Below are 24,772 nucleotides of genomic sequence, written 5' to 3'. Positions count from 1 at the left end.
ATGACATGAGGGACGCTTCTGGCAGCTCTCAGCAAACATTAAGCATCTTCTGTGTACCAGGGACTGTGGGTGAAATGATGAGCCGGGTAGAGACTGTTCTGTTGGGGTTTTCTCCGGGACTTTAGATTTTCATGGAAAATGGTTCTGTTAAGATTAAAAGTAAGCTTCAGTGAGCTGGAAAGTTAACCTGTGGACCTACTCCTTGAACATTAATACTCAGTCGTAAAGCGCATTACTAGATGGAAGAAAGGTATGGCTTGAACACCCATCTTTCAAGGAATACAGCATTTTACTGGGTTGGATAAATCAATCAGATGTAATTCATGTAACAGTTCTTTGACATTTACTTGTTCGTTCTGCTGCTCTCAGACCACAAACTTCTCAGACACTAGGACTGCATTTTTCTCATCCTACAAAGACTTGCTGGAGGAGAGGAGAGGGGGCCAGCTCCCCATCCCTGACTCCAGCTCAGGAACATATTGCTATAGCTTTTGTTCGGCAACAGTTGGAGTCTGCCACGGAAGTTCTCCTTAATTTTTTCCATGCTCCTCCAGATTTGCATGACTTTGACTCCAGGCTGCCACAAGTCAAACTCTGTTTTTCTTGCCCTGCCAGCCTTTTTAGTTCTATGTACATGTGGACATAATTTGATAACAACAATATACCATTTAGCATTTGTATGGTAGAGCTTGATGTGTGTGTGTGTTTTAAAAAATAAAAGAAAACATATCTCTTCTCTTTTTATCAAGATCATTTTTCATCTAAAAAGTATTTTAAACTAGTTTCTTCCATTTTTTTTTTTCTACATTTCTAACTCACTGCATTTACAGGTTGTGAAAATAATAGTCCATTTGGTTCGGCCAGAATTTTTTTTTTTAAATCTTTATTGTTGAAAGTATTGCTTGTTTGTTTTTTTGTTTTTCCCATTGATCCCCTCTACTCCACACCTGCCCCTCACAAGCCTTCACCACTCTAGTGTCTGTGTTCATGGGTTATACATATATGCATATAAGTTTCCCGGTTAATTACTTCCCACCCTACCTTCCCTCTGAAATTCAGCAGTCTATTCCATGCTTCTATGTCTCTGGATCTGTTTTGTTCATCAGTTTATTTTGTTCATTAGATTCTATATATGAGTGAGAGCATATATATCTTTCTGATACTTATCTTTCTCTGACTAGCTTATTTGGCCTGGCATACAGAATGTTCTTATCTGGAACTAAAGTGGATAATAAAGAATCTACCATGTTGCTCTGGCTGGATAGTTATTGACCTCTCTGGCCAGAGCAAGATGGTAAATTCTTGGTCCCACTACACCAAGGTTGTGGGTTTGATCTCTGGTCAGGGCACATACAAGAAGCAACCAATGAATTCATCAGTAAGTGGAACAACAAATCAATGTTTCTGTCTCCCTTCTTCTCTCTCTCTCTCCATTCCTCTCTATATAAAATATATAATCAATACATTTTTAAAAAATTTTAAGAATTCACCATGCTAACTTTCTTCAGGCAACCCAGAGTTCAGTGTGGTTTTATTTAAGGAAGAAGCAGAAATTTGAAATGTGATAAAATGCTTTATAGTCTAAATTGGTTTCAGAATTAAGTTTCTGGACTCCATTGCATATATTCACTAGCTGTGCCTGTTGCCTCTCTAGAACATTTCCTTCTTTTTTTTTTTTCTTTTTCTTTTTTTGGTTGCTAATGACAATCTTGAAAGTATACATGCACTATACAGAAGAATATCAGAATTTCCAAAGCTTACATAGAATTTTAGTTGCTCTGAAATAAATAAATGTCTTCCTAAAGCTAGTTCTCAAATACCAATTAATGACATGTGTCCATTGTTGTGCATTAACCCAGTTTCAAAGATTATCACAGTGAACAAAATGAAGGCCTTGCTACCCCACATGAGTAACCAGGAAATGCTGTGATTTTTAATAAACCATGCTCCTATGGGACCTTTCTTTTTTTAATCTTCACCTAGGACATGTTCATTGATTTTCAGAGAGAAGGGAAGGGAGAGAGAGAAATAATTGATGTGAGGGAGAAACATTGATCAGTTGCCTCCCACTCGGGGATCAAACTCTCAACCCAGGTATGTGCCCTGACGGGGAATCGAACCGTGACCACCTGGTTCATAGGTTGACGCTCAACCACTGAGCCACGCCAGCCAGGCTGGGATCTTATTCTTACAGCCTAAACTGGTGGGTGAATTGGTGACAGTCTCTTGAGCATATTGGTGACAGTCTTGAACATATTCTCAAAGGGTAATAAGGTTTGATACCAGTGTATTCCTAAAAAGTTGAATTATAGCTTTACATGCCTGTAAGGTAAATAGAAGATAAACTTTAACAGAAACACTTTTTTATTATTATCCAGGGGTTACACTGGTCGTTGATGTCAATCAATGTTTGGAGAAAGAAAAGAAAAATGACATTTTGTCTGTTTTGAAGTCTTCTGTTGGTAACACAAATGATGTAATCCCCGAATGTGCTGACAACTACTATGATGCCCTTACGAAGGCAAAAGAGCAAAAATCGGGAAGTGGTAAGCGTTTTTGTCATTTAGCACAAGCTGAATATCATTTTGATTACGATAGTTTCTGTGGTATTGTATTTTCTTAATTTTAAGACAAATATTGCTTTCAAATTGACATTTCTAAAATGATTTTTACAATCTATGGCAAAGGGAATTATTTAAATGTTTCTTTTCCTTTTTGTGTTTTAGAAAGCTGGGATTAACTTGGTGGCTATACACGGTGGCATCATAGACTTGAGAAAATACAGTATTTAAGGAGACTTTATATAGGTCTTGCTTGTTGATTGATTCCTCCAGTGGTGAAAACTGATGTTTTGCACTAATGTTTCTCTCTATCCTTTTTGACACAAATGATACGTGATTGTACAATATTTAGTAGCGGTAAAGAGTAATTTTGAAAATATGGAATAAAGTGCAGTGATTGGTCTCTGAGGGATTCTGTCAATAACCTTGGCAGATATTGATGCCTGTTCAAGCCAATGGCAGATCATGAAATGTTAGCGCTGGAAAGTATTGTTGAGAGCATGAGTTTAGTAATATTCATTTTTCAGATTTAGGAACTCATATTCATGACATTTTGGACAGAAGGAGAAAATGACAAACCAAGGAGATAAATTTTGGAGAGTTAATCTGTCATTTCTTTATTAGCTTTTTACTGAGCACCTTCTATATCCAGGATCCAGGTAATGCCTGGCTGTAGCTGGTGTTTATCTGCACCACAGCATATAGTTCAGGGACATAGTACTTCTCACCTTTAGGAAACCACTGTGGAACTTGAGGGACAAACATGTTTTTAGTTCAACTGAAAGTCTGTTCAGTAGTACCCTATGTACTAACTTTATTATTTTAAGGTTCAAGACTGAAGACTTGAATTTTATTTTTTTCTATCAAATATGTTTTCTCTCCCTTTTTTAAATTAATTTTTTAAATTTATCTTTATTGTTGAAAGTATTACAGATATCCTCCTTTTTCTATCCATTGACCCCCTTCACCCCGCACCCACCCCAGGCCTACCGCACTATTGTCTGTGTCCATGGGTTATGCTTATATGCATATAAGTTCTTTCTTAATCTTTTCCTGCCCTTCCCCTTCCCCTTCCCTTTGAGTTTAATTGGTCTTTTGCATGCTTTTATGTTTCTGGATCTATTCTGTTCATCGGTTTATTTTTGTTCATTAGTTGTACTTACTTTTTAAAGCTTGATGTTTTTCAAATTGGAGGTTAGACCCTCCAATTCAGCAAATTTCCTGTTAATGAGGAGGGCTATTGGCTACTCTCTCCTGGCATCTAGTCACTTTTGAGCCCCTCCCTTCCTTTCACATCTCTGCATCAGGAGTTACCATAGTGTCCCCTACCTTGTCCTTCATGGGAAAGAACTGCACAGCTTTGTTAATTCAGGGGTTGAGTTCCTAGAAATGACCCATCATAATTTCAAATCCATCCTGGCCCCTAGTTTATCCTCTCTCCCTTAAACTTGCCTCTTCCTCTTCCTATTGCTATGTTTTGGTGAATGGAGTCAGAATATCCCAAGGTCTCCAGTTCAAAAACCCCGGATTCATTTTTTTTTTTCCAAAAAAAATTTTTTTGAAGTTCTGGGGACTTTGTTAGGGATTGTATTAACAATACATCTTAACAATATTAAGTCTTCTGATCCATGTACATGCAATGTCTCTTCATTAGGTCTTTCATTCTTTCAACAATGTTTTGTAGTTTCCAGTGTTGTATAAGGCTTGCATTTCTTTTGTTAAATTTATTCCTATACAGTACTCCTACTTTTGCCCATCCCTATATATTTAATTATGTTGATGCTATTATAAATGTTTTTCTTAATTTCATTTGGGAGTTCCTTATTACTACTGTATAGAAATACAATGATTTTTATTGCGATATAATTTACATACTATAAAATTCACTGTTTTAAGGTGTGCACTTCAGAGGCTTTTATATTCATAAACTTGTATAGCCAACACCTAGTTAATGCCAAAACATTTTTATTACAGCAAACAAACCCCCCTCCCCCATGTCTATTAGCCATTGATCCCCACCCCTCAGCCCCAGACAATCACGAGTCTACTTTTTGTCTCTATGGTTTTGCTTGTTCTGGAATTTTATGTAAATGGAATCATACTGTGTCTGGTTTCTTTCACTTAGCATACTGTTTTCAAAGTTTATCCGTGTTGTAACATATATCAGTTCTTCATTCCTTTTTGAGGCTGATAATATTCCATTGTATAGGATGTGCAACATTTTGTTCATCCATTCATCAATTAATGGAATTTGGATTTTTCACCCCCACTTTTGGCTATTTTGAAGAATGCTTCTCTGAACATTTGTGTATACAGTTTTGCATGGACACATTTTCATACAGTTGACTTTTGTAATTGATCTTACACAACTGTGCTGACCTCATTTATTCTAATAGTTTTTAGTGGATTCCTTGGCCACCACCTGTCTGTAAATCAAGTTTTACTGGAACCCAGCCACACTCATTACTTTATGTATTGAGTATGGCAGCTCTTACGCTGCAGTGGCAGGGTTGACTAGTATCAGAGACCTAGAACCCACAAAGCTGAAAATATTTACTCTCTGGCCCTGTATAGGAAAAGTTTCCCACCTCCTATTCTAGAAGGACGAGGAGACACTTTCTAGGCAATTGAAGCCTGACTTTCCACACCAGATAAACCTGTGAACACGGTTTGGGTGGCGGGTGGTCAGGGTGATTCTTACCTCTTTCACCTCTGGTTCTAGGATGTATGTTCTTGCCCAAACTCAAGTGTCCACTCCTAAGTGGGTCACCGAGCCTTACAGCTCAGTTTAGCTCTTACATAGAAGTATAATTTTGTCTGGAAGGCATCTAGAAAGTATGCTTCCTTTTAGATTGCTACCACCTCTTAACTAACTGGAATCTTTTTTTTTTTTATGGTTTTTCTCCAAGGTTTATAATTAGTCTTTTCTCTTAGTAACCAGCCAACTACATTTCTTAGGAAAAATACTTAGACCGTGGACTGGAGACACCCTCTTCTGCCTCTTCTCTGACTGTAAATTCAAACTTAATTTGAAAATGATAATTCTCTTTTCCTATTATCCACTGAGACCATCCCAACCCAAATCAAGTTTTCTAATGCCAACTAAGGCCTTTTTACTTCTCACATCTTATGCAAATAAGAGAATATATCTGGGTGTGTATTTTTATTATTATTATTGTCTAAAGTTTTACATATGTCTCCTTTTTTCCCAAGTGACCCCCCCCCCAGCCATTCCCACCCGGGGCAAGCCCCCACCGCCCCAGTGTCTGTGTCCATTGGTTATGCTAATATGCATGCATACAAGTCCTTTGGTTGCTCTCTAACTCCCCTCCCCTACCATTTGTCTCTGGATCTATTCTTGCTCATCAAATTATGTTGATCATTATATCCCACATATGAGTGAGATCATGTGATATTTATCTTTCTCCAACTGGCTTATTTCACTTATCATAATGCTCTCCAGTTCTATCCATGCTGTTGCAAATGGTAAAAGTTCCTTCTTTTTATAGCTGCATAGTATTCCATTGTGTAAATGTTTTTTAATCCACTCATCTGCTGATGGGCACTTAGGCTGTTTCCAAATCTTAGCTATTGTAAATTAGCTGTGTTTGTTTTTACCACTTTCACTTCCTTCTTTTTTTCTCAATGAGAGAGTTGCCTTGAAAAGCATTTGTGGATCTGACAACTACTGGTAATTGAAAAAAATAATTACTTGTGATCATCCTAATTTGACTGTACAATATATTTTTGAGGTCACCAGTACTTCTAAACAGATAACAGCTGTCTGACTGTCCATTTGAAAAGATACACATCTCTCTTCCTCAGCATTGACAAATAGAACAGTTTAGGGCCACTTAAAGCCAAATTAAGAATCAACACATAATAAAGGGCTTTAATGTTACCTCTTCTTAGTCTAATGTTCACTTGGCAGAAGTTGGTTTAGCTTGGTCTAGGTCAGAGCTTTTTTTATTTTTATTGTTGTTTTTAGCTCTCTGGTCTGGGACAGGAAGCTTGACTGTTCATTAAAATAAACAGATTTGTAAATAGAAAGGGTAGCCCATGGATTAAGAGGAGATATCCTTCTTGACCAATTTAAGCCATGACTGCCATAGCTTTTTTCCTAGTAAACCCCTACCCCCAAATTAAGTTCTTCCAACATTTTTCCCCTCATTTTGTGTGGTTGTATAGAGCAAAGTGAGTCAGAGGAACCAGAAATTTCCTTCTCCCTGCTTAGTGACTTTGCATATGTCATTGTGTACCTTGGATGAGTTGTCAGCAAAGATGAGTCACTGCTGCTTTGGTTTAATGCACAGATCACTGGCCCGCTCTAAATAATGGGGTACAGTCCTTGCAGGTCACTTCTCATAAAAGTTGTGGGAGGCTTTCTAAGCCAAGAGGAATCTTGCTCATGGGCTTCCTCTGTCTACTGTGGTGCTGTTCACATTTACCTGAGACATGCATTCCTTGTTTGCTTATCCTTCTTGTTGTTCATTCGTGATTCCCACCATCCTCATGAAAAGCTTGGGATCCAAATCTGGCATTAGACATCAGTCTTTCCTTCTTTGGCTTAGCAGAGAGCTGCTACTAAGTACATAGCATTCGTCGATTTTAGTGAGTCGTTTCTAATGATCTTAACTTAGACTATCTGAATGCTTGATGAAAAGCATCTTCATTAGATGATATTACACCTTGAAGAAACAACATTAAAATGCTGAAGGTGTTCCTCTCTAGAATGTAACGCACTTTTTTCTTTAGTGTCTACTGAAGGTCCATGGCTCAAACTTACCCTGCAGGAGAAATATGATTACTACTACAATGTCGATTCACAAGAGAGTTCCTGGGTCACTCCTAAATCTTACTTGTGTAAAGAATCGTGGCTCATGGAAAAAGAAATTAAGGTAGGATATTATTGTTTGATGTAAAACTACTGTATAAAGATAAGTGTGATGGTTTTTCTATTTTTTAATCATGGACATGGTGGGAGGAACTAATTGATTTATTTGAAAGCTGGATGTGGAGCAAAGTCTTTGTGAACTACAGGTGGAAGTGGCTGCGTGGTTAATAACTTTAAGAAATTTTTTCCATGTTGCATTAACAACATCAGGCAAGGCAGGGGGAGAAAGCATTCCTGGCTTATAATAAATCAATCTTCAGATGCTCCTTGACACAAAAGTTAAATTAGGGATAATTCCTTGGTTGTCAGTATTCAAATGTCATTTCTTTCCCCTTCTCAGCCTACAACATAGCTATGTAAGATCCTTTAAAAAGTGAGTGATGATTCCTGGAGGGAAATACTCTTGAAGGAATGTTCACCAAGATTACTTTGGACTTGAGAACAAAAGCTGGACTTAAAAGATGTGAAAATTGCTGTTTGATCCAGGCATTGTAGTATATTTAAAGAGAAAAATACTGAGAATAATTGAGTTCCATTTTGAAAACATAAGTAGATCTCACAAATGTAGAGCTTACAGACTTGTTCAAAGGCACAGCACCAAAGATATACAGTACTATGGACAGAATCGCCAGTACTGTATTTACTAAAAATCAGAGAAAGAACTGTGGCCTGGGACTGACAAGGCCACCAGAAATCCTGACTGACAAGAAGATAGTGAAGAACATAGTTTATTAACTGATTTCAAATGTTCAAATTTCCCCACAATTTATAGGAAAATGGCATTGTGGCAATGAATTACCAGTGCTACTTTGTTGGGGGGGAAAAAAAGAAATTGTGGGCAATATTTAAAATTCATATGCTGTAATTGAGAAGATGTTATCAAACTGTGAAGAAGCAGCATCGAAGGGTTAAAATTCAGAGCTGAAAAGTGGACGTGTGGCATCCAGAGACGCCCTGGGCTTACCTTTGTGAAGTTGAGCATCAGTCGGTTAGGATTATTAAAAAATGAGGGCCTACACCATACATTTTATTTCTTCTAAACAATCTAGAATTACTAACTTTATTCAATCAGTGTGCATATATATCTTCCCTTAAAGGTATTTATGCATCTTCTATATGATTTCACTTTCAATTATTTTAAATTAAGCACCCATTGATTTCAATCACACTGATTAAGGCATCAGCCATAGAAGTGAGTCCAGTCTTTGCTTGTGTCTCTCAGAGAACATAGCCAGTCACAGTCCATATAAAGACTTCTCATCATCCCCCTCCTTTTTCCTCGTTCATCTAGGTTTTTCCTATCTGCTTATAATGGGGCTTGTCTCCCCCCACCCCTTTCCTTCTGACCCTCAGTCTTATTTTCCTCCAAATTTGAGATTTCCTCAAGTCATTGCAAGGGTCTGCCTTCTCCGTCCTGGTCGAGAAAGGCAGCAGAGAAGCCTAAGGACCTCGTGGGCACTGCAGTCCTTTCCTTGGCAGCTGGAGGGAGAGAGGAGAGGTGCCTATGCTTACTGTACTCTTCTTTGTCCCTTTTATACTCTATGGAGCTCAGGCCTCACACCTAGCAAGGGCCAGCATCATCGGTACATCTCCACCTCCAAATCCTGCGATCATTCAACCACGTTCTCATACCAACTCAACACAACGTTTAGAGGATTCCAAAATCATGTTGCTAGAAAGAAGCTAAGCCAGCTCATCCCGCGGCTCTGGTCAGATCTGTTTGTAAACCGAGCCAGAAAGAGCTAGCCATATCATTTTCTGAAACATAAAATTTCCAGAAGCTGTTCTGTATGCTTCTTTCACCTGATGTGTGAGGTGTAACCATAAGAAATGTCTCTTGCCAGGACATTGTTGAGGAAGTCACAACAGGTTACATTCGTGAGAGGATGTGGTCTGCGCCCGAAGATTTCCTCCTTCGCTTTCAAGACACACGCTCAGGATCCCTCCTTAGGAAAGAGTATGAAGCTAGGAAATCATTTTTGTATGAACAAGAAAAGCATGTGGTCAAAATACAGGTATGTGACTCACCTGCCACTAGTTACAGCAAACTGTTCTATCCCCTGAGAAATGTTTTCTTTGATAATGGGACAATCGACTGCTAATAAACAAATAAACAAATTCTAATTCTAATTAACAAATTCTAATAAACAAATCTGACTTCAGATTTTGTTTCCTTAGTCAATGCCCCCAAGGCTGCTTTCTTAAGGCTCCAGGATGGGAAGGATGTTGAATGATTTCTCACCTGTGGTTTTCGAGAGAGTATTCGGGGGCACTGTGGATCCCACAGGTCCCCCTGCCACCAACCTAGTCGGAGCCAGAGGGAACCTCAGATCAGATTTGAAATCCTGTTTCTCTTAACAGCTGGATCTCCTTGTGTCACCTACTTTCTGACTCGGTTTCCTGATGAATTGGTTTTTTAGTGGTTAGTGGATGTGGAGTGGCATCTAAAAAAAAAAACAGAACTACTAATGAAATAGACTCAGCATCTCCAAGAGTGCCCTCTCCCTTCTATAATCTGTCATTCTTCCTTTAGGTCTGCAGGAAAATCCCGTTGGTTGTGAGTTGTTCTTACATGACTTGTCAGGACTTTCCAGTTGGCCAGAGAGGACCTTACAGGTGTAGATGTTTCTCCTCTGTAGTCCCCTACACCTTCTACCAGCCACCATGCTGGCTTCCAAAAGGCTATGTGTTTGTCCTTTTTGTTGCATCCAAAGTGATACTGTTAGAGATGGGCAGAGTTTGATGAATGTTTGCTTTGGCCAATAACTATGACATTTCCTAACTTGAAAGTTTTTCAGTTGAAGAGCTTCTTTTTTGTGACCATTGGTGTACTTATCTGCTTCCCCCACCTAACTATAATATCGTTCAGGACAGAAGATGAGTTTTTAAAACTTGTATTCTAGTGTCTTGCATATGACAGGTGCTCGAATGTGTGAATTTGTCAGAGCATAAGGTATTAGAAGGCAGAAAAAATTTGTTAAAAGCAATTTCTCCTATAAACCTGATACTTTTATTTTTCAATACGCTTTCCAGTTTTTTCTTCTTTAAACAAATGGTAGGCAAAACACATGGGATATGAACAAAAGCATAAAAAGAGAATCATCTACACTGATGCTAAGGCTCTACTTTCATACAAAATTCAGAGTGTCAGCTGATATGACACAATTTAGACCAGCCCTAAGCTCTCCAGTCTTGGGGCATGAAGCAGTGTTGCAGTTGTAAGAGATTCTGAAGAGCCCGCCATATAAAATCCATCTGATATTAGGACTCAGGGCTAAAGTCACGTGAGGGCTGGAGAAGGACAGAAACAATCATTTCGAGCCTTTTTCCTCCACCTCAGCTGAAGCAGCAGGATTGAAGAAGCCATCGAACTATGCCCTGCCATGCCCTTTCTTCACTCCTCTGACAGTTTTCTAACAAGGAAGGGATGAGGTCTAAAGGCAAGCTATAGACTGGAGGTGAATGTGTAGTCAACAGAAACCTGCTGACCCACAAAACCCAAGGACCACGAACCACATGGGATCATGCTAATCTCATCTTGCCAAAGTGGCTGATTGACCCTGAATTAGGGGAAATGATCTGAATGAGATCTAAAGACTTCCCTCCACAGAACAGCTCACCATTCCTAGCTGGCTGAATCAGCCCCAGACGCAGCAGTCTTAACAAATTCAGAGAGAAGGCTTCCAGGCTGAGCAAAGGACACGCCAGCTCCACCACCCTCCCACCTCAGTCTCCTCCCAAGAGACTGAGTAGTGGTATAGAGAGCACATGTCATCAGTAGCTAATCTTTCTCTCAAGTGCTTATGGAACAAATCAGAAGGTGTCCAAGTAAACATGGAAAGTCAAGAAGAATCTATATAGCCATTTTTGGTTTTTTTTCTTCTTTTGTTTTTTAAATAATGGACATTTTTGTCTCATTCTGATTTTAAAGGGAATGGCTCTTTCATTTCACCATTAAATATAATATTATGATTTTTGTGAGATAATATTTTTGTGAAGATTAAGTTAAGGTTAACAGTATCCATTTATTTTTAGTTTGTTTAATTTCTTTTTAAATTGAAAAAAGGATATGAATTGTATCAAAAAGTGTTTTACACCTATTGAAATTATTTATTATTTTAATTGATTAATTCATGGCTAGGCTTTTTATTTATAAGTCTTTGTGCAAACACAGCTTTGTGTATGTGTTTTAAAGTATGTGTTCCTACTTGCATTATCTGTGTGTGTATATAAAAGTACATAGAATTTATATAATACTTTACTAATGTTTTAAGATTTTTGTTTCCATATTCATTGGTAAGATTGCTTAGGATTTTACTCTCTTGTGTTTTCTTTTTGTCTTTGTCATTCTTACAAGAGGTTTGTCAATTTTATAGGTCTTTTAAAAAAAAACCTAGATCTTTGTTTCATTGACATTCCTTATTTAGCTGATTTCAATGTCATTGATTTCTGCTATTGTTTTTATTCTATTTTCCATCTATTTGCTTTTGGTTTATTTTACTCTGTTTTTCTAGTTCTTGAGGTGGAACCTGAGATTAGTGATTTGAAATTTTCCCCCTGTTCTAATGTATGCACTATTATTCTGGCTTTTTTTTTTTCCATTTTCTTTTTCCTGCTTTCCTGTGGATTACTAAATTTATCATTTTAAATTCCACTCTAATTTAGCTATAAAGTTATTGAGTGTATTTTTTGTATAGCTTTTTAAAAATACGTTTTTATTATTTTAGAGAGAGAGGAAGGGAGAAGGATAGAAAGAAACATCCAATGAGCCTCCTCCTGCATGCCCCCCTACTGGGAATCAACCCATGCATGTGCCCTGAGAATTAAACCTGAGACCCCCATTGTGCAGGTCGACACTCTAACCACTGAGCCACGACAGCCAGGGCATGGCAGGAAAGAGAATCACAACATATATTTCAAGTGCTGAAAGGAAAGAGCTATCACAAGAGAATGCTTTATCCAGAAAAAATATCCTTTAGGAATGAAGGGGAGGTCAAGGTGTTCTCAGATGAAGGAAAACTAAAAGAACTTGTTACCAGCATACCTGCTCTATGAGAATGGCTAAGGAAGTTCTTTAAACAAACAAGGAAATGATAAGCAATGAAATTTTGGAACACCAGAAAAGAAAAAAGAACAACCAAAAGAGTAAAAATATGGGAAATATATTTTCCTTTTCTTCTTGAATTTTTAAAATTATGTTAAATAGTTGAAGCAGAAATTATAGCACTGTCGAATATGATTCTAAATATGTGGCGGAAATATTTTTAAGTATATTTTTATTGATTTCAGCAAGGAAGGGAGAGGGAGAGAGTGATAGAAATATCAATGATGAGAGAGAATCATTGATCGGCTGCCTCCTGCACACCCCCCTGGGGACCAAGCCCACAACCTGGGCATGTGCCCTGACAGGGAATCAAACAGTAACCTCCTGGTTCATAGGTCGATGCTCAACCACTGAGCCACACTCATCCAGGCTGGAGGAAATATTTAAGAATATTTAAGACAGTTGTATTATAAATGGGGGAAAGTAAATGTATGTGAAGTCGGGTAAGCTTTCCACACTTTGTCAGAGGTCAAAACATAAATAAAAATGAGGCAGCAGTTTTCATCCATCAGTTTGGATATCATCAATCTTTTTTTTTTTTTTCTTATTCCTGTTCAGTGAGACCTTTGAGAAAGAGGTCTCTATCATACACTCTTTGTAGGCCAGCCTGACAGTCACTATCAGTTTTAAGCTATCAACTATTGGCACAGTAATCCTCTATGTATTAATCTCTCAATGGAAACATTTATAAAAATGCACAATAATGTGTGTCCTAGGTTATTTACTGCAAAAAAAATGATAACTTAATGCCTACCAACAGAGGGGTTATTAAGTCATAGTAAAACTATACTACAGAGTACTGTGTGGTCATTAAGAAATAATGGGGAGGATCTGTGTTTTTATATGACATAATATCAATGCTATATATAATTTAGAGGGAAAATAAAGCAAACTTGGCATAAGATTGGATCCCATGTTGTCAGAAATAAAGGATACATAAACACATATACATACTTATATGTTTATAGTTTTGTGTACAACAATAGAGTGTATATGTATGCATATATGCTTTACCTATTTCAAAGGGTACATAACAATTGGGAATTCCTTTAGAAAATAGCCGGGTCGAAGTAAGGCTAGGTACATAGGCACATTTTACTTCATGCCCTTTCTCTGTGTTTGTTGTTTATCCTAATAGATCTTCTAGGCATTGAGTACAGATTGTTTGCATAGAAATATGTACTGTTGCTTTATGTGGTTTTTTTGTCAACATGCCGTATCATAGTGTGTATGGTGAGGTACAACTTCCTCTTTGCCTTAGTATATTTTGGAGATTTTGCTATTCCTCACCATACAGAACATTTTCTTTCTTTCTTTTTAAATATATTTTATTGATTTTTTCACAGAGAGGAAGGGAGAGGGATAAAGAGTTAGAAACATCGATGAGAGAGAAACATCGATCAGCTGCCTCCTGCACACACCCCACTAGGGATGTGCCCGCAACCAAGGTACATGCCCTTGACCGGAATCGAACCTGGGACCCTTCAGTCCGCAGGCCGATGCTCTATCCACTGAGCCAAACCGGTTAGGGCCATTTTCACAGTCAATATATAAGACTCCCCCTCATTCTTCTCAACTGGTCATGTAACATCCCTGAGTATGAATGCAATCACAGTTTATTTAATTGTTCCTCTATTTATAAACATTCTGCTTTATTCATATATCTGTTTTAACAAGCAGTGCAACAAAAATTCTTATATTTATTCTACACAGGTACTTGTATTTCCTTAGGCTAGATAAATTGAAAATTAGAAACACTCGAGGGAAAGCTAAATAACTTTACATTTATGTTGCTCAATTCGCTCCAAAAAGGCTCTACACTCTTGTGCTTTTCCTGACTCCCCTCTCCCACCTACGCCTTTGTGTTCACTGCTTGGCAAGGAGATAAGGTGATAACTTCCCCAAAATTATTCTGACTGTAGTCCAAGGCTTTCTCAAGCTTAGTACCATCCAACATTTTTTGTAAATGCTCCCACATTTTCGTAGAATTTTGTTCTGTGGTTCCTCCTTTCAGTCCAATGCCAGCTGCCTTTTTTCTTCCAATCCTTAGTTTCTGATCCATATGCCTACTCATTTTCTAGCACTATAGTAGATGTCCTGAAAAGCATATTTATAAAGATGTTATCATTGAGGGAAACTGGGTAAAGGGACTCACATAAGACATAGAACTCAATGTATGATTTTTGCAGCTTCCTGTGAGTCTATAATTATTTCAGAATTAGTTTTTTTTTTAAAGGCACATGTGTCATTTCTAGGGATTTGCATTGAGAAGGGAAGTATGGAGCTGGTGCTCAGTTAATCATTTTTATTCCATCCTGACTATTTTGTTTTGAATTATTACCAAAAAATATATTATTTTTTAAATGATAATAAATTCCACATATATTTTTAGAAGAATGAGATAGGTTGATATATGCAAAAATGAGAGGAAATTTATAAAAATAGTTTAATGTTTCTGTTTGTCCTTTTAACAAGAAACTTGTATTTCATTTCTAACTTGAAAAATCAGAGAATTGGAGCGAGTTACAAGGATATGCATCAATAAAAAGATACTCATACATGAACTGGAATAAACTTGGATTTGATCCTTCTACAGATCTCAGTTTGTGTCCAGCTTTTTAAAATGTTTCCTATAGAAATTCTCTTTAATGCTGATAACCTAGTAAAGCTCTGTTGCTGGAGCATCATTACAGTTGGTGCAGGAATAGATGAAATAATGCATGTCCCATCTCAGCCCTCCTGTTTTCAGGGATCCAGAGTCTCAAGTTAGGAGAGCATCTTCCTGTCCAGTCTGGGCCACCGGGGTCCACTTGTTGCATTCAGATATTTATTAGTCATTATTTTGAAGCATCTATATTGTTACCAAAAAGTACCAGCACCCAGTTAATCTGTTTGTATGTTTTGGGGTAACTCCGATTTATTACTACTTCTTGTCACCCAGGGCCTTGGTAAAATTAATCTTTTGGATGGGAAACTGGGCTTCTCAAGCTTGGGACAAGCCTCAACTGTGAGCTGGTGCTCTCTGCTCAGTTAAATGTCCACCCCCAGGGAGAGTGTTCAGATGAGATTCGGGGGGAAGGGTCCCGACAGCTTTCTAACTCGGTGTCTTGAGAAATCCTCTGTTCTTGCGCTTTCTGAAATAAACTGGAAAAGTGTTGCACAAAATTAATTCAGTAGCTCACTCTTTTCCACAGGCTTTTTGGAGGGGACATAAACAACGGATGTCATATGTCAGCAGGCGGCAAACATTCTCTGATCATATTCCCTCTATTGTGAAGGTAAACATCCTTTCCTACCTTACCAAGTACTTGTCTTAAACGTTTCCCTTCTGTTTAGTTTTGCTTGTGGAAGACAGACTATGGAAGAAGTCGGTATGAGCCTTGAAGTCAGAAGCAAGTCCTGGGTTTGAGTCCCACCTCCACTACTCACTTAGCTGATCATCTTACAAGCAAGTCCATTAAACACCATAGCTGGCTCCGGTCCTTTATGTGGTTATGAGAGTCAGATGTGCAAATGCTTTGTAACCAGGAAATGCTCTTTCTCCAGAAAGTCCAAATTGATTATTTAAAAAGTCTGGCAGAAACCCAACTTTATTTCATGTTCCTCTTATCATATTTGCTAATAATATTTAGAATGCTCAAACTTAACAATACAAAACCTTCATGGGAAGGTAAATGCAAAAGTTAGGATCTGAATTTGGGTGGTGAGCCAGTCGCACCCAGCTTTGCGCCAGGGTGATTGCTCTGACCTCAGAGAAGGAAGTGGCACTGTGGGGTCCACTGTCTCGGAGCTGGAAACCAGGGGACCATGCAGAAGTGAACTGATAGACAACTTGGGAATCCTGGTGAAAATATAAGAATGGGGGGCTGGAGAGAGACTGGAACCGGATGAGATTAGTCTTTTAAACACAGAATGACCTTTTCTAGATCCGTGGTGCTTCAGCTCCTTCGTGTCCGGTGCCCTCCATGGAACGTAGGCCTGCTCGCTCAGAAATCTCTTGTTCACAGTTGGTCCCTCACGAGAACGCGTTAAATGTTTTTCTGTGAAGACCTCAAGTATATTGGATATATTTCAGAAATGTTGGAAGAAACCCTGGACTTAGTTTCATTTGATTCCCTGACCCACTACAGCTTTCAGCAACATGCTTTTCATTGATGGGGATTAAAGCAAAATAGCACAAGGCTACCTTACCTTCCGTACCATAAAGTGTAAAATGTTTCCAGCCCTTCAGAGAAGAGGCAGTGAAAGAAGTAGGAGATGGAGATCAGGCTTTGGGTGTTCATAATTTGGCAGGCTGCTAATTTTTACCTTTTTATCAAATAAAATATAAATATTATCTTTTTTAGAAAGACTACATAAAAAGATATTAACGTACCTTGATTTCTCTGTTAAACGTATTTTTAGATTCAGTCCTGGTTCCGGATGACCACAGCACGGAGGAATTACCTTTCGCGGCTGCAGTATTTCAGAGATCATGTAAGAGATGCATGTGCATTTTTATCCTGGCTGCGCATGAACTAAGCGGAGCTTTGTTTCATGTTAGCCTTAAATGATTTTTATTAAATGGTGGGGATGAATACTAGGACAAAGAAATAGGTCTTAGTACACAGTGTGATAATATTTGGAGACGTAACAGTTTTTATTCAGATCTCAGGTTCAGAGTGAGGCTTCACCCACCAGGACTGGTTAGGAAAAACGGAAGAGAGCAAACTGATGTGAGCTAGTTGCGCTGAGAGAAAAGACCCTAATGGAATCTTTTTCAGCGTTACTAGTAGTTTTTCTAACTGGTCACTGATTAAATTAGAGAGAAGCCCACAGGAGGAATTCCTTCAGGATCTTTAAGAAGAGCCATGTGAGCATGGATTAGATCATCTAGGTTTGGTGGTAAAATTCTTTTCCCTCTTTAGAGCTCTTTAAACGGTTCCCGTACAATCTTATTTATACTTTTAGCTGACTTTATCTGACCATTCATTCAAAAAAAGTAGAAAAATAAACATTGAATCCACCACATCAAAATACTATCATTTCTAAATAGTGTCCATTCTTAAATACCATCAGTTCTTAAATAGTTCTGGATCCTAAAATAGTGGAGTAAATGAGACTCTAGAAGGCCATGACCGGTCTCTTTCTTTTGCAGAAAAATGAAATCGTGAAAATACAGTCACTATTAAGAGCAAGCAAGGCTAGAGATGACTACAAAACATTGGGTAAGTGGGAGTATCCGGAAACAAAGTATGGATCCCTTTTAAGCCAGGGGAGGACATATTATTTCCAACTTAGTCACTTCAGAGACTGCTCCAAGGCCAGAGGTGCCCATTGTGTCCAGAGGATTTGGGTCACCTTCAGCCCCAGACTCTGAACTAGTACACAAGGGAGCATGGGATGGCCTGTTTCCTATTATAAGTGGAAGGGGTAAGTGGAGTGGATGTAATTTCTTCTTCAAAAAGAATGGGGTTGGCATAAATGCTGATATTTTTATACTAAATTTGAGCTGGAATCCAGAATATAATGCAAAAGAGTTAGCCAGAAGATAAGCTTACATTTCAGCTGTTTAATTTATTTGCTGGCCTATGATTTTCCCTCCTCACTATAAGAGTAAAACATATTCCTATAAGAAATTTTTGAAATCATATAAAAAGGAAAACGATATGTACTCATCCTCCCAAAGATAACTACAGTCATCTTCCTATAACTTTGTTCTGGACTTTTCACAGTAGGTATGGTTTTTAAAATAGTTTTTCTTATCTATATATATAAAAGGCTATTATGCCGAGTGTCCCTCCCACCATCCGACCGGTCGCTATGACACACACTAACCACCAGGGGGCAGACACTCAACGCAGGAGCTACCGAGCTGCAGTGACTTGGCAGCTGCGGTTCTTGGATGATGCACCCTGAAACCAGAGAGGAGGGAGCCCGATTCCTTGCAGGGCCCCACGATTCCACCTTTGGCTGGAGGTTATGTTGTTGCTAGGGCACTGTTGGCCCCAAATCTGGTTTACTGCACACTTGCGTTTGGGTTCCACACCCTTTACGACAGCAACTTTGCAGAGCTCCCTCTCGCACTCCAGGACCCCTTGGGGGATCTCGGAGAGCCGGTTTCGGCCCGATCCCTACAGGCCAGGCTGAGGGACCCCACCTGCCAGAGGGACCCTGGTCACTCTGTAGAAGCCCTTCGAGGCACGGTGCCACCCCAGGTGCGGCCGGCCCAGGGCAGAACCATGGGAGGTTGGCTCCAGGGTGTGTCTGGCCCATGTTGCCCAGTCCCGCCCTGCCAGTTACCTTCTAATTAAAGTCCTTTCAATGTCCATGAATCCATGCACCGGGTCACTAGTAATAGTATAAGTCATTTGTAGAAGTTTGAAAAAAGCAAAATAAAATAAAAAATCACCCAGGAGTAGCAATCACATTTTGTGCTATCTCTTTACAGTTCCAACTCTACATATGTTTCTCATTGATTTTACATAGTGAACATTATTCTTTACATGCTGAATTTTCAACATTCTAATTATCATAAGAACATGTGACAAATTAAAAACATGTCCTAGATTAAGTCAAAAAGAGCTTGCTAATAAACTTATGAGGACTGTCCACATTTTTAAAATATTTCACTTAGGCCCCACCAGCGTGGCTCAGTGATTGAGCGTCAACCTGTGAACCAGGAGGTCATGATTCGATTCCAGGTCAGGGCACATGCCCAGGTTGCAGGCTCATTCCCCAGTGTGGGGCTGATGCAGGAGGCAGCTAATCAATGATTTTCTCTCTCATCACTGATGTTCCTATCTCTCTCTCCCTCTCCCTTCCTCTCTGAAATCAGTAAAAATTATTTTTAAAATAAATAAATATTTTATTTAGGTCATTCAAAAATAGCTTTGAGAGAGAAAAAAAATCATTGCTTGAGTATCTTAGTAATGAAACTGGCTATTGTATTTTCTCTAACTCTGCCTTGTTTTTAAATTTGTTTTTTTTGTGGGGGTTGTTTTTTTTTTGGAGAAAGTAAAAAGCTGTTGAGAAATTTTCCTAGCACAGTGCCTAATAAGTAGTTTAGCCAACACCCTTTATTGTCTAAAGTCTGTGTGAATTATGAGGGAAAGTGCATGGCTCCAGAAAGATCTTCCCTGGTCCTTGTTAAGGAAAAGCCTTGTGAAGCTTTAGAGGCCAGGCTCTGCCCCCGGCATGCCAGATCTACTGGGTAATGCCTATTCCACTAGGTTCCAGTAGGCAAAGCGGAGTAAGGGTAGGTCAGCCAGTCTTTTCAGAGGCACCTTCTCCACTTAGAATTCATGAGGTTCAGCTCTCAGTTGGTGGGTATAGTTAATGTTTTTTTATGAGAAGTCTTGAGTAGAGGGTTTGTTTTCTGAACCCTTACACACTAAAATGGGCTTGTTTTTGCCTTTGCATGTGAAAGACAATTTAAGTAAAAACAGATCCAGAGACAGAGAAGCATTGATCAGACCATCAAACCTCAGAGGGAAGGTAGGGGAGGGTGGGGGTAAGAGGGGAGAGATCAACCAAAGGACTTGTATGCATGCATATAAGCCTAACCAATGGACACAGACACCAGGGGGGTGAGGGTGTTGGGGGGGGGGGGGGGGGGGAGCAAAGGGGGGATAAGGACACATATCTAATACCTTAATCAATAAAGAAAAAGAAAGAATAAATTCTCCAAATGAACACAGGCTGATTTTCATTCTAGGTAACATGTTTTTGTGGGTGATGCTTTTCATTTACTTACATTTTTTAAATTACAAAAACAAAAGAATTCCAGTTTAAAAATCTAGGCGAGCCGAAACCGGTTTGGCTCAGTGGATAGAGCGTCGGCCTGCGGACTGAAAGGTCCCAGGTTTGATTCCGGTCAGGGGCATGTACCTTGGTTGCGGGCACATCCCCAGTGGGGGGTGTGCAAGAGGCAGCTGATCGATGTTTCTCTATCATTGATGTTTCTAACTCTCTATCCCTTTCTCTTCCTCTCTGTAAAAAATCAATAAAATATATTTTAAAAAATCTAGGTGATTTTACTTAACCTGTAGAAGGTGGATGAAAACTATGTTAGTGAATAAGTTAGATCTGAGCTTCTCTGGCCTTTGGCAAATAAGGTGGTGTCAAGGTAACTGAAATGTAAATTGTCATTTCTTTCTCAATTATCTTTACAAAGCTGAGGCATTTTTTCCTGTTCTGAAAAAGACCGCTTTTCTTAGTCATCCTCCATTTTCACCCATTCCCTCTGGAAAGATAATGAATGAATTTAAGCTTGGAAGTTGCTAGAACTGCAATGAAGCCAGTAAATGCTAACCATGAAAGTGTTTGATTTTCTAACATTAAAATATCACAGGGTGGTATGAAGATGCCAAAAAAGCCTACTGCTGATTGGAGAAATATTTAATTTGAACCAAAAACAATTAGTAATGCTAAAATATTTGTTTCTGACTAGCCTATCTATAATAATAAAAGCATAATATGTTAATTAGACCAACGGCCGAACGACCAGGACAACCTTGAGGATGAAGCCAGGGCTGTGGGGGCTGAGGCAAGCTACATCTGCGAGTGCTGAGCCCTTTGCACAAATTTCGTGCATCAATCCTCTAGTTAGAATATAAAAAGATAGGAGCAGGGAGAGACTTTAGACACAAATGAGATGGCCCAGTTCTCTCAATTTCTCCACATGAATGAGTTCTGGTGCATCGCTCAGGCTTTTTCTGAAACGGTCCTGTCATCAGCAACATCTTTGGTAGAAATGAGAGGAAAATAAATTCACAAGGGTCTTCATGATCCAAGGTAACTTCCCCAAAAAAGATCATCCAGTGTGGCAAAATAGTAACCCAGATGTCTCTAGATTTGGTTGTTCATGCTGAGTTCATGCTGTTAATTGTTTGTGGTGTTGATTGAACTCTTTTAATTTTTTGAGTGTCAGAACACCACAAAACCACGCTGGGCATAAAAGGAAGATGGACTAGGGCCTTCCATGTTAAGAGAGGATGGCTGTTGAGGTCGCCATGACTGGGCGGGGCTTTTTCCAGTCAATGCTTGTATTGCTGTGGCTAATCATCATTGAAGGTCCAGAGTTTATTCTCACAGTTTACCCAGATCTCACTAAACACCTTAAAATATACGCTTTTTAAAAAGTCTGTGCCAGCATAATTAACGTTCAAGGCATGAAGGGAAATGGATTAGATTTACAGAGCCTCTGTCAGCGAGAGAGGGGCTGGTCTCCTAGGCACGGAGCGTCTTCCCTTGGTCCATGCGGAAAGAACAAGGACCAAATTTCGATTATTAAAATCTTATTATTGCTGCTAAGTAGAACATGTATCCCACTTGTCCTTCCAGTGGCTTCTGTTTGGCCTTCTAGTTAGTTCTCCCTTCATCAGCCTTTTCTAATTCACCTATCACCTAGTTCTTGCTCCTTCCCAGAGGTCTTTGGGGCTGAGAGAAACCATGTTCTTCCTGCAGCACAAACACAAATCTCTTATCTTAGCCACAGGCTCTCAGAACCGAGGTAACTTAAACACTGACATTCTTTCCCAGGCTCCTCATCAGTGAGGCACTATCTCCTCAGTGCAGGAGTCCTGGAAACAGTGTGAGAGGCGGCTGATAAGTGAGCGTTAGCTAACTGGGAAGTAATGAGGCCAGACATTGTCAGTGCTTTGCTTTTATTTACATGATCAGTTTTCTTGTCCAGATTTTACATGGGACAGAACAATTCATTCCAAAGCCCAAGTAATTCCATTGCTATATTTTTTCTGATAATGCTTTATTTAAAGACCTGGTTTCTTTCCTATTGGTAATAATCCCAAGCATGCCTAAACAAAACATGCCCGTTCCTTTCCCTGCAGTTGGCTCCGAAAACCCACCGTTACCGGTAATCCGCAAATTTGTGCACCTATTGGACCAAAGCGACTTGGATTTCCAGGAGGAGCTGGAGGTCGCACGGTTAAGGGGAGAAGTGGTGACCAAGATCAGGGGCAACCAACAGCTGGAGAAAGACCTGAACCTGATGGACATCAAGATTGGGCTCCTGGTGAAGAACAGGATCACGCTGGAGGTCGGTAGGGGTTGTGGGACTGCTGGCTCCCGGAAGAGGGAAGATGCCTGTGTGCTGGCCCACGGCACTCTGGTCCAGCCCAGCTCATTTGGAATCCAGAATGAGTAGTTCGAAGCTCAGTTACCATTGGCATTACAGAGTAGCGGTTCTCAGACTGCGCAAGTCTCCTCTCCGCTTTATAGCATTTCCTCAGGCTCCTTTACCAGTCTGAAATGAAATTTCTATGAAATAAAACCTACTTACGTATGTACCTTCATAAGAGGACTAAGGCCTTTATATAAGTAAAAGAGATAAATAAATAGAAAGTAATTTACAATTAAAACACATATTTCAAAATGAAAATGCACAGGCCCGATGCCATTAGAAGATGTGATGAAGTTGCTAGAGGCCGGGGCCACTTCCCAGAATAACTGCAGAGGGCGCTGCAGATGAGCCTGGCCCATGAGGTGGTGGGGCTTTCGTTTTCCAAAATGGACATCAACTCTGTATAAAGTTCAGAATAGGCAGAGTGCTTACGTAGAGTTATAGTCCTAGAAAATTAAGTCAGTATTAAAATTGTGGAGGATGTGTATTGTGCTTATATGTCAAACAGATTCTAGGCTCAAATAATTACCCAGAGAATTTTTGCCTATGCATGACTGGCCAGCAGCACACTCAGACTCCAGCCATGCCAGATGTGGGACAGTTATCCACGCAGGACAGCAGAGCACCTGTCATCCCTCACCCACACCTGCTAGAAGCCTATAGTGCTTTCCAGTCGTTAAGATATTAAAACATTTTTTACACATTTCCAGAATGGTCCCTACAGAGTGGAACTGCCCAGTCATAGACTCTAACTAAATAATGCTGTGCTTTCGGATCTGTGTGAAATATGACCGTGTCGGAGCTCCCAAAAACAGTAAAAAGCTGTGCCCCTGCTTCTTTACCGCATCTGTTTCCGGAGAACTGACAGGGCCTTCCTGAAGCTCTGAGCAGGCTGCCCTGGGGCAGGTGGGGAGCCGGCTGTGGGGGCCGAATATGTGCTTCTGGAAAAGTGGGAGGCAAGCAGCCCTGGGAGCTACAGGCTCACGGAGATAACAGTGAAATAAATAGTTGAAGAGGAAATAAGGAAACCAGAGCAAGTTGTAATATAGGAAAGGTTCTTTTTTCCTGACTGTTAAGGAATAAAACTACAATTTTAATGTTCTTCATTTAACTCTGTTTTCATTATTTTATCCAGAAAAACAGCAATACTGTTTTTCTTATAAAATGTTTATATTGTCTGACGTAAATGAGAGCTTTTAAAGTGTAATATAACCCAGAAGGTCTGTCAGAGAATGCCTTTTTTGGCCATGAAGTTGTAAACAGGAAGTTCCTTCCCAAAGAAAGGCGTACTTACAAAACAGAAAACAGTAGAGATAATATGTAGTTGTGGAAATATAATCATAGCAGATTATCAGGTCTTCATGAATGTTTTAAGTTTTTTTTTAAGTATTTCTAATTGATAAAGTTAATTTTTCAGCTTGCGTTTTCAAACACTTAGTATTTATCAAACTAGAAGTTAAAACTAATGATTATTAAATATGTAGTCATTAGCCTTATCACTGTTATAGCATGTTTAGTGTGATGACATTCAGAATGGTGCAGTTAAAACGATTATAGTGGTGAAGCAGTGAGGAAACAACATAACGCAAATAGAATTCGTTTAACATGTATGTTATGCAGTCCCTAAAATTAATTTTTTTGAAGAACATTTAAGGGCAGGGGAAACAGTTCGCAATATAATGGGGGTGGGGGGGAATAGTATCCAAAACAGGACAATTTCATTTATTGTACTATATTTTATATTTCAGAAAAGCTAGAAGAACAGAAGTTAAGTGATTTTTCTTTGGATGATAGAACTAAACTTATCTTCTTTATCTTTTTATTTTTTTAACACTGAGCATGTGTTAGGTGAGAAGAAAAGATTGTAAAGGGAAGTAGATTAGTTCTTATAGAGCAACTCCAGCTCTCCTAGTAACCACGTGTCTTACAATTCTTTTAAAATTTGCATTCCTCCTAGAAATCTGAAAAAGTCAGTGATATTTAGTATTATCACAAAATTGTGCAACTATCCAATGCTAGAACATTTTTATCACCTCATAAAGAAACCCCAAAGAAAATGTTCTGGAATTAGATAGTGTTGATGGTTGCAC

General features: G+C 39.2%; 1 protein-coding gene across 2 annotated transcripts in view; it reads left to right on the top strand.

Annotated features, from left to right (window-relative positions):
- Positions 1–24,772, top strand: part of IQGAP2 (IQ motif containing GTPase activating protein 2) — a 221,467-nt gene that overhangs the window by 158,406 nt on the left and 38,289 nt on the right. Inside the window, exons 14-20 of one of the 2 annotated variants that reach the window (XM_054715155.1) lie at positions 2,379–2,546; positions 7,317–7,459; positions 9,300–9,470; positions 15,754–15,837; positions 16,964–17,035; positions 17,697–17,766; positions 22,390–22,598. In XM_054715155.1, coding sequence (XP_054571130.1) covers positions 2,379–2,546; positions 7,317–7,459; positions 9,300–9,470; positions 15,754–15,837; positions 16,964–17,035; positions 17,697–17,766; positions 22,390–22,598 — 917 coding nt within the window. The remainder of the gene's footprint in view (positions 1–2,378; positions 2,547–7,316; positions 7,460–9,299; positions 9,471–15,753; positions 15,838–16,963; positions 17,036–17,696; positions 17,767–22,389; positions 22,599–24,772) is intronic. The other variant, XM_054715154.1, reaches the window with a different exon arrangement.

This window comes from Eptesicus fuscus, chromosome 4, assembly GCF_027574615.1.
Source record: "Eptesicus fuscus isolate TK198812 chromosome 4, DD_ASM_mEF_20220401, whole genome shotgun sequence".
NCBI classification, from domain to species: Eukaryota; Metazoa; Chordata; class Mammalia; order Chiroptera; family Vespertilionidae; genus Eptesicus; species Eptesicus fuscus.
Note: the sequence above shows the minus strand (reverse complement) of the source record. Positions and strands in the feature narration are given on the sequence as shown.